Source organism: Haplochromis burtoni, unplaced genomic scaffold, assembly GCF_018398535.1.
Source record: "Haplochromis burtoni strain Fernald_Lab_line unplaced genomic scaffold, NCSU_Asbu1 Contig_538, whole genome shotgun sequence".
NCBI lineage: Eukaryota > Metazoa > Chordata > Actinopteri > Cichliformes > Cichlidae > Haplochromis > Haplochromis burtoni.
The window spans coordinates 233,856-243,718 of record NW_024582899.1 but is presented as its reverse complement, the minus strand read 5'-3'; the positions used below and the strand labels follow the sequence as shown (position 1 = coordinate 243,718).

At 42.5% G+C, this 9,863-nt stretch overlaps 1 protein-coding gene across 5 annotated transcripts in view; it reads left to right on the top strand.

Annotated features, from left to right (window-relative positions):
* The window catches only part of peli3 (pellino E3 ubiquitin protein ligase family member 3), a 46,219-nt gene that overhangs the window by 31,745 nt on the left and 4,611 nt on the right, over positions 1 to 9,863 (top strand). For all 5 annotated transcript variants that reach the window (XM_042214245.1, XM_042214248.1, XM_042214247.1 and 2 more), the window contains 2 exons: positions 4,999 to 5,100; positions 6,571 to 6,786. In XM_042214245.1, the coding sequence (XP_042070179.1) occupies positions 4,999 to 5,100; positions 6,571 to 6,786 (318 nt within the window). The remainder of the gene's footprint in view (positions 1 to 4,998; positions 5,101 to 6,570; positions 6,787 to 9,863) is intronic.

Here is a 9,863-nt window from a genome sequence, read left to right as displayed (position 1 = left end):
GAGAGAGGGTGAGGGAAAGAAATGATGGAAACATGGACAAAGTTTCCAGACAGTGGAGGCATGGAATGAACACGAGAAGAACAAGGGGACAGAAAGGGGACACGAGACACGAGACACAAGGACACACACAGGCACATAAACAAACACACAGAGAGGGACACACAGGACAAAGACACAACGGGAACCTAAACAGACGAGAAAGTCAAACAGAATCAAGTCAAAACTACTAAATGAACCTGAAATAATAAAACAAGAAAACTCAAAACACTGGGTCAGAACCATGACAACATGAACGGTTTTAAAGGTGGAGCCCACTGATATTTACCTTCCCCCTCAGTTTTTGACCAGTGTCCTGCATTCGAGGTGTTTATTAATGGGACCATTATGCCCAAACACCATATCAGGCATGCTTTTTTATTTGAAAAGCCCGAAGAACCGCCTCCCCTCCTTTTTTGTCTTGGGACGCAGGCAGGCTGAAATGGCTGTTTTTCCATCTTTGCATCAGCCAGCCTCCAAAGTGGTACCCCAAACACTGTAACTCCCTCCGTCCAACAGCACACTTCTTTGGGTTGGCCGTGAGCCCTGCACGCGTCACGGACATCTAGGTAGGCAGCAGCAGATCCAGTTGTGGACGTAGCACCCGGTCCATGAGGCGCTGGAAAGTGGCTCAGAGCAAGCTGAGCTGAAGAGTGAGGAATTGGCACGACCCACACCTCCAGTAGCCCTTGGTTAAATCCAGCATCATAAAACAAACAGCAGTGCCCAACCAGTCCAGGAGCTCATTGACCCGGGACATGGGATAAGCATCAAACTGTGAGACTTCGTTCACCTTGTGGTAGTCAACACAGAACCATATAGACCCATCTCTCTTTATTACAGGGACTATGGGGCTTCTATTACTCCCAGCTTCAGCATTTCAGCCAAGTCCTTTTACACAGTTTGTGTCTTGTGCTCAGGTAACCTGTGGGGCCGTGAACACACCGTCACACCAGGCTGCACGCCAGATTCATACAGCCGGGCAAAGTAGAGAACACATCTGTAAATCACTGTTGCAACACAGCAACCTCCACTCTCTGGGCCACAGCTGTCATTCTATTGTGTTTTTCGCTTATACCCTAATTTTCACCAGAACCAAGGGATGTTTATGAATGTCCCCACACACACACCTCCACCCGCTCTGTGCCCAGCAGTGCGCCTGGGGGAACCAGGGTTTAGTGGACCAGGGTCTGCCTACAGCCCGAAGCCACCATAGCATGGAGTATACCTGCCTTGGAACTAGTGTTGGTCAAGTTACTTGAAAAAGTAATCAGTAACTAATTACTGATTATTTCCCCAAACAAGTAATCCTGTTACTTTGCTGATTACTTATTTTCAAAAGCAATTAGTTACTTAGTTACTTTTTAAAAACATGATTTACAACCTGAATAGGATAATAATTTCAGCCCTATTCTACTTTTTCTGCATAATCCATCATACAAAATGTAATCAAATGGAAAAGTCTCTTTTTAAAACTTGTTTTATTAGTTTTAATCTTTTAACTTTATGCATCAAGCAAAAATTTAATTATATGCAACATTCTCTGACTGGAAGAAATTTAGTTTAACATTTAAACCTATTTTCTGCACATAAAATAAAATATTTTTTGTGTTTACACTCAGTCTTTCAAATAGATGCAAGTAAAACACAGCAGAAAATAAATAAAGTCAAAGACTCAGCGGTCCTGTTGCTCTATTTTCACCTGTAAAGCAGGAGTAGGGAGGCGGAGGTTTACCCTGGTGCAGGTGGCAGCACACTCGGTGCTTGCTCGAAAGTTTCTGTATTTTTTTGCTGTAAAAAGAAGTTTTCTTCCCACGCAGTGAACGAGACACTAATGTTTTTGTCACTTTTTACGGAATCAAACTCAAAGTAAGGTCAGAACTTCCACGCTTTAAACGACTGACGTGGCATACTCTCTCCCGCACTCATACATTATCCATTTTTGATCTGCACACAGCTGTAGCGCGTTGCTTGTAACGCAATACTGCCCATCTCTTCTTGGAACCTTACCGGCAACGCGGAACAGCGACGAAGTTTTCCTTGTCATAAGAGTTTGGTGGGCTCCACACCAACTGTACATGGTATAAAAATATTAATAGTAGGACAGCAAGAATTAATAACAAACAAGAGGAGTATATACAAAACAGGAAGAAGGTGCACAATAGAGGACAGGACCACGTTACAGGACAATTGCAAAGTGTTTGAAAGTAGCTCAGTGGACTGAACATTGAGTCCATGTGTGAACGGCCTGAGTTATGAGGGTTAGTCAGACAGTGGCTCTGATTGTTGGGTGGGCAGGGGTGGGGTGTGGGGGGAGTGTTTGTTTACCGTCCGGATGCACGAGGGGAAGAAGCTGATTTCTGGAGGTGCGGAACCTGATTGACCTGAGGCACCATCCCAACTAAGCCTTGTAGTTGGGAGACTAGCATGGTGGCATGGTTCATAATGAATTTCCTCAGTTGAACCTCAGATGGCTCTCCTGTTGTGTGCCTGACACGTGCACCCTCTGAGGTTTAAGTGTTGTAGCTAGTGCTAAAATAGTGCTAAATTAATCTTGTGTGTAACTATTGTGTGTAAGCAGACTTGTGAGAAGTCTGTGGTGTATATGGATATATAGACATGGAGTCAGGACACTTCCTGTGGGGCAACTGAAACGTGAGGGTAACAAATATGCCAAAGTAAATAAATCAGCTAGGGGGCAAATACTTTTCACAGCACTGTATCAGTCCAGGTGCCAGAAGAGTTGAATCGGTCTGTGCAGTAAGCTCGCAGACACAGACCCAGCCAGGCCACAGCAAAGCTCAATAGTATAGAGAGCTTGTGAAACAGTTGGGGATAGCTCCTTCCTGTCCCAACACGACTGTACTCCAATTTGCAAAGCCAGGTCCATAAAGACATGGATGACAAGTTCGGTGTGGAAGGACCTACCTGGCCTGCATAATTTCCTGACCTTAACCTGAACACTTTTGGGATGTGAGCTAGACTGGAGACTGTAAGCCAGGCCTTGTCATCCAACACAAATGTGTTTATGGACGAATGGTCAAAAATTCCAATAAACACACTAAACTCTATTATATTAAACCCTGGGACAAGCCCCTCCACCACGATAAGATAGCGATTCACGGAGGGGTACTGTTAAGACATTTATGTAATATAATTTTAAATAAAGTTATTCTAGTATTCATTCCTTGTCAGGATTCAGACACTTTCTGCCAGGTACTGCAATAAATTCTGCATTGTTTATTACCAGCATTCAGGTTGGGAGGTCACATGACTGTAACCCATGTGAAATACAGGGCTACTAAACCCCTTGTAATTATTTTGAGTTATTGTTTAGTATTGTTATACAGTGGCGCTCTGAAACTATGTATGCTGACCTTACATGTTGTGCAAAGGAAGCGCCGTCTGTGTCTTCCTGGTGAGCTCTTTCTAAGGAAGCTGGACTCAAACTCTGAGCACAAAGAAACCAACATCTGTGCAGTTATTTGTGTTGGAAAATTTCATTTCATTTTCAAAAGCCTCCTTCTCGACCCACCTAAATGTCTGGGTCTCTGTTGAAGCTGATATTGCACAGGTCTTGAGTAGAGGCGCTGCATGATGATGATCATGCTTCGATTGCACAATCCTAAGAATATAGAAATAGATATAGAAAAGGACATAGATATAGCAAGATTGCATCTCCCTCCCTTTTTTACAAAAAACTAGTCTCACTTAGTAGAGAATGAGTTTCTTAAATTGGGCAAAAGCTGGTTTTCAAATTGTTTTGAATATTGAAATATGTGGGTTTTTTGGTTATGTGTCTTGAGATTTAAAAGTGATTATTTTTACGTTTGGATTGCTTCTGTAAATAGTAGCTTAATGCATTAAGAACTAGCGAGCAATAATAGCAAACGTTGGCAAGATGTAATGTAACAATTATTGAGCAACACTAATGAGATCAATACAGTAACCTGGACACCCCCAAATGGGAGTTGTGTAACGTATGCACCACCTTGAAATGACACATTATCCGAGAAGTTGAAGCTCTTTTCTTTTCGCTCCTGCTTCAGTGAGGTGAGGTTTGGGTCCATTTCCCTGCTTTTCAAGTTTTCTCAACCAGTGCAATTCTTCTTTGCTGGTCATCTGGGCACAGGTCTTCATTAAAGCACAGATGCTCCAGGTTTGGGAGCCCTATAGGCACAGGTCCCTGTTTTATAACATGATAATTCAAGTATCTTGCTTTCCATTTTTTTAGCTCAATGTTATTGACTCTCTTGATAGTTTCATATTTTTTTTACACTTCTTTAATTTCATAGTAGATTAATTCCACTGACTCTTTCACACGATTAATAGCTTACAGGTCATTGGCTCTTTCATTAAAAATATACAGTTATTTATATACAATTAAAGTTTTTCATGTTCGGTCTTATACAAACAGCAAACTACTACTTTAGGCCAAAAAGACCTCATTACACTTGGACTCCTCATTAGCGAAGAGAAAGAAAAAAACTGTTTCTAGTTTTAACCTCATCGCTCTGCCAAAGCCTTAAAACTTCAGCTGCCATGGCTACGGGCTGTTTATTTAACAGTCTGTAATAACCTTACTAACCTGAGCTAACCGAGTCGTATTTCTCATCTGTGCAAGTAAAACTAGAGGGAAGCTTTGGATGCTCAACTCTGTGATCAAAACCAAATAAGTTGCAAAAGCAAAATTTATATGCAAGGGTTAATATTTAAATCTGCCTTTAGAACATGGTTAATGGCTGCATTAAACATTAAAAAAACACACCGTGCTGTCACATTGACAGTAAGACATTAAGGATAGATGCTGTCTGTGTTGTTGTAATATTATGATTAGTATTAACAACAACACCTGTATGAATCCAAGTGCTGTTGTTGTCTTTAAAAATAGAAAATGCTCTCCAAGTAGATTTTCTGGAGGTCAGTGATGTGGTTGATGTATAATCTGTCTTCCTTTGGCAGGCACTCAGCAACAAAAGCCAGCACAGCATCTCCTACACACTGTCACGGAGCCACTCTGTAATTGTGGAATACACTCATGACACCAACACAGATATGTTTCAGGTCAGTGTCCACACACACACACACACACACACACACACACACACACACACACACACACACACACACACACACACACACACACACACGTGTGTGGTTGCCAATTCAACATTTTAGTTTTGTTTCCTGTTGTGGAAAAAGACACTGGACAGTAAAATATTGTAACAACGTACCACAAACAGAAGACAGAGCCGTACCACTGGACACTGGTCGGGCTGAAATCTGTTAGCTACCCTCAGATAGTCTTAGATCAAGGAAGAATACGAAAAGGAAAATAGTAACTGTAAAAACACAAGCTGAAATTTGATGATATTCATTTAAACTTGGAGCTTTCATACCGAGGAACAGTATGACAGATCAAAGGATAATCGAGGTTTAATAATGGCTACAAGCCTTTATCCAAGCTTATTTATGTCTCTCAGGATGAAAAGGTTTAAAGATGACAACATTCTCCGATGTTCTTTGTCACTGATTGACCTAAATATCACATATTTACAAAATTAAATTAATATTTTGTGTTTTTCTGCTTCAGACTTTAAAGCAGTTGTTATAGATCAACATAAAGCTGTAAAACCAGCAGCAGTTGTTTTCCAGTCTGCAGTCAGACCTGTGTGCCCTCAGCAGCTTGCAGTTGTTTTCCAGCCACCTTCTCTTATGAAGAAGACCCAAACAAAGCCAGGGCTCCACTGTTCTCCATTTAAGGGTCAGATCCATGAGTGGAGTCCCTGCTCCTTCTGAATAACACACAAAGAAAGTCTGCATGTTTGACCTTTTGTGTGGTACAGCCTGGTTCCAGTAACTATTAGAAATACTGTTCCTGTCACACATTGTTCTTTTTATAATTAAAACATGCACGAAAGGCTCGAAAGCATTTTGTTCGTTGACTCTCACTTCGTTGATAATCAAAATGCAGCACCACATAGTAAACACAGAGGCGTGTCCGTTGTACATGGACCTGATTGGTTCTCGTGTGGTGCTTTTCTACTCCGAGCGGTCAAAGTGAAATCACTAACACACACAAGTGTTGTACTACTTTATGTATTTGGTCAAATGTTACTGAAAACTGGCTTCTGCCATTCAAAACGTATGGACCGATTCTTATTGGTTAATCCAGGTCTCACCATTTTTCAGAATAATCATCTTTGTGCTGGTGATACACTTTCCACATCTGCCTGGCAACTAAGTAAATCAATTCAGTCTTGCTATTATTGTAGGGCCAGGTTGTTGGCCTGTTCTTCCTTTACACAGTGAGGTCTGTAAAGTTTTACTGAAATCACACAGCTGACAAAACCTGAAGAAAGAAAAAATCAGCTGGAACATATGATTATCTTCTAGGATTCTTCACTCGACTGATGCTTGTATGCAAATAATTGCACATCTTTCTAAAACATGCACAATAAGACTGCACTGGAGTGTTTGTGCTCAGCATGTCTTTGTATGGTCTCAGTGGTCCCTCTGTCTCGGTTCTCTCAGATTGGCCGGTCCACAGAAAGCATGATTGATTTTGTGGTGACGGACACAGCCGGCAGCAGTGGTCAAGTTGGTGGTGCGGTGGGGGAGGGCGGAGGCCAATCAGTTCAGAGCACCATCTCACGATACGCCTGCCGCATCATGTGTGAGCGCAGCGCTCCCTACACCGCTCGCATCTACGCCGCTGGCTTTGACTCTTCCAAGAACATCTTCCTGGGGGTGAGTGTTCCCTCCCACGCGGGTGACAGGCATCGCTTGGTACGCGCCACTGGTAACCATAGCAACCACGGCAGTTTGACAGAAGGGATGTGGTTGTTCCACCCACGTGTGACATCAGAGCTGCAAGAATGCATGTCTGTTCATGTGATGGAGCTGCATGAAAACGTGAAGGGGTGTGTGTGTGTGTGTGTGTGTGTGTGTGTGTGTGTGTGTGTGTGTGTGTGGGAGTTAATAGTTGTTACTCATGAGTTATGAAAGAGACTTTGGTCATGTGTTTAATCTTTAGTAAACAGATCACAGTTTATAACATTTATGATCCAAATTAATATTCGGTGCTGTGTTTAGTGTCTTACAGCTGAGTTCATCACTCCCTGCAGACAACATCAGCAGACAGTGATGCAGGGCAGCAGCAGCATATTTTGCAGCATGAATGGTCTGACTATAGTAGTGGGAAGTTTAAATCCTGCATTTAAAAGTGGAGAGGACGTCTTTCTCCTCTCCTGTGGCTGGTCTCATGGGACAGAGAGTTAAAGGCTCTGTCCCATGTAAAGTATTGAGAGCTGCAATAAGGTCTGTTGGGCCAAGCACAGATATCAGTCCACTGTCTGATACCAAGATCACTGTGTTGTTTCTGCGCTGTGAATCCTGACTGAAATTATGCAAACGATCACAGAGCCCATTTAGATCAACTTCTTCAAACAGCTTAATTATATCTACCTTATAAACCTGTGGTACCTAACTTATTAATAACAACAAACTCATCTACGCTTTATTTAGAGGCAGAACTTTTTTAAAGAGTTTTACAGGGATGGGATCTTGTGCATTTAGCGGCAGTCTGCATAAAGTAGCCCAGAGAGATCAACGGGAGAGAAGTGGTCTGTAAAGTATCAGCAGTTTCTGAAGCAGTTTGACTTGTTAACAGATGTGACTCGAGGCAGCCGTGGTTACAAAGTTACTGAAGTCATCACTACTGCTAAAGCAAAACGATGCTCAAACGTGCTGCGACTCTTTGTCAGCCAGGCTAAAGTATTGAAAAGCAACACAGTGTCCTTCTGCTTTTCCCTTCATCAGTAACTAGTAACTATTACTAGGTTTAAAGGAGGTTTCTGAAACACTTACAGTCTCTCTGCACTAAGTGAAATCCTGCATTGATAATGATAATCAATGATAATGATAATGATAACAAGATTGACAGCCCTGACAACTTGGCTATCAGAACTAAATTTCTGGACTGCTTTTCTACTCTGAGCACTCAAAGCGCTTTACACAGACAGATGTATAATATTGTACGGAGCAGATGTTGTCTTTTCATTCATATTTAGCAGCTTTGTTGTTTGTTACTGTTGCCTTTCCGTCAGATCAAAGCTGTGTGGTTAGTCCCGTCTGACCTCTGCCATCAACAAGATATTTTCAGCCAGTATTGCTGCTAACTGGATATTTTCTCATTTCTCTGTAAGCAGAGATGGATGTGCAGGTCAGCAGTTTCAGAAATAAGCAGACCAAACACTTCTGGCACCGACCAACGTGCCACATTCAAAGTCACTTAAAGCACCTTTTTACCATTTAGCATTTGACAAAGCCTGACCAGAGATTATAGCCCTGCACACTTCAGAATTCATCCTGCTCCTTTAATCAGCAGTAACATAAACACTGAATCTAGTTTCACTGTCAGCCATACAATCCATGTTATGCTCAATCATCCAGGTAAGTAAATCTCCAAAAGATCAGTGGTTGTTGATCAGTGGTCATGAGAATCTGCATAATTAAGATTAAGGAACTGACCTCACAGCCCTTTGTTCCTTCAGTGGGCTGGTTTCAGTCATTATGCAAATGTCCTGTTTATAAGATTGAAAGCTGCAGTCAGCTGAGACTGAAGGAGTCACCTGGTGATGACGCTACGTCCAGATGAACAGGATCAACCTTTGGAGACGATCCATGTCATAACACTGTCTCCACTGTGTTTGGCAGATGAAGATGTATGAATCTGAACCTACTTCCTTTCCTTCTCCATCACTGTGATACAAGTTTGTTTCATCTGTTCAAAGATTTTTTTCCAAGCCTAAGGAGGCTTTAAATGTTTTCTGGCAACGTCTATGTGGAGTGAATAAGGCACCCAGTGTTTTGAGCCATTGTATTTACATCACAACACCCCAACCCCCGAGTCCCCGTGTTTTTAACTGGGCGTGATTAAGGATGCCGTGCAGGTGCGTCCGCCCTCCCTGCACGGCACCGCAGGCCACGCCCCACCACAGTCTAGTTTGGCCTTCCTGTTTTGAGTGTAACACCTAGTTTGCGCCTTGTTGTTGTGCATATTTACATTCATGAAGCTGCTGTTGATTGTGGACTTGAAACTATTATGAAGGAAAGAAATCTACAGTCATTTAATTTAGTTCGTATTGAGGCGACTAGCAAGATAGAGAGAGAGAGTTTATTCATCCCACGGGGAAATTGTTGTGTTACAGCAGGTGATAAAGAAACAAGAAATAAACAACATAGTTAAAACAAAAGTGGCACAGGCACCTGTTAATGTACATATATATTGTACATCTATACACCTAATCGTTTTTATTATACCTGATTATATTCTGACCAGTATTAGGTGTAATTAACTAGCACCGGTCAGACTGGATGATGACAGTGTAGCAGAGGAACAGCAGCTCCTGTGGCAGGTTGAACTCTGAGTTGCGGTGCGTACAACCTCTGCTGGGCCTTCGTCCTGACAGACTCTATATGTGAGGACCAGATTGTGTGTACAGGCAGATCCCAGGAATCTGAAGTGAGAGTATTTTTGAGGATGATAAGACGATGATGGTGGGAAGGTTTCTCAAAGTCCATGGTCATCTCCACAGTCTTGAACAGGCTCAGCTCCAAGTACTTCTGGCTGCACCAGTCTATCTCCCATTGGTACACGGACTCGTCACCATTCTGGATCAGAACAATGATGCTGGCGTCAGCCAATAACTTCAGGAGAATGATGGCTCTCCGGAGGCGCAGTCATCAGTAGAGGGAGAAGAGCAGCAGGGAGAGAGCACACCCCTGGGACAGGCTGAAATGCTCCTCAGCCTCACCGGCTGCTG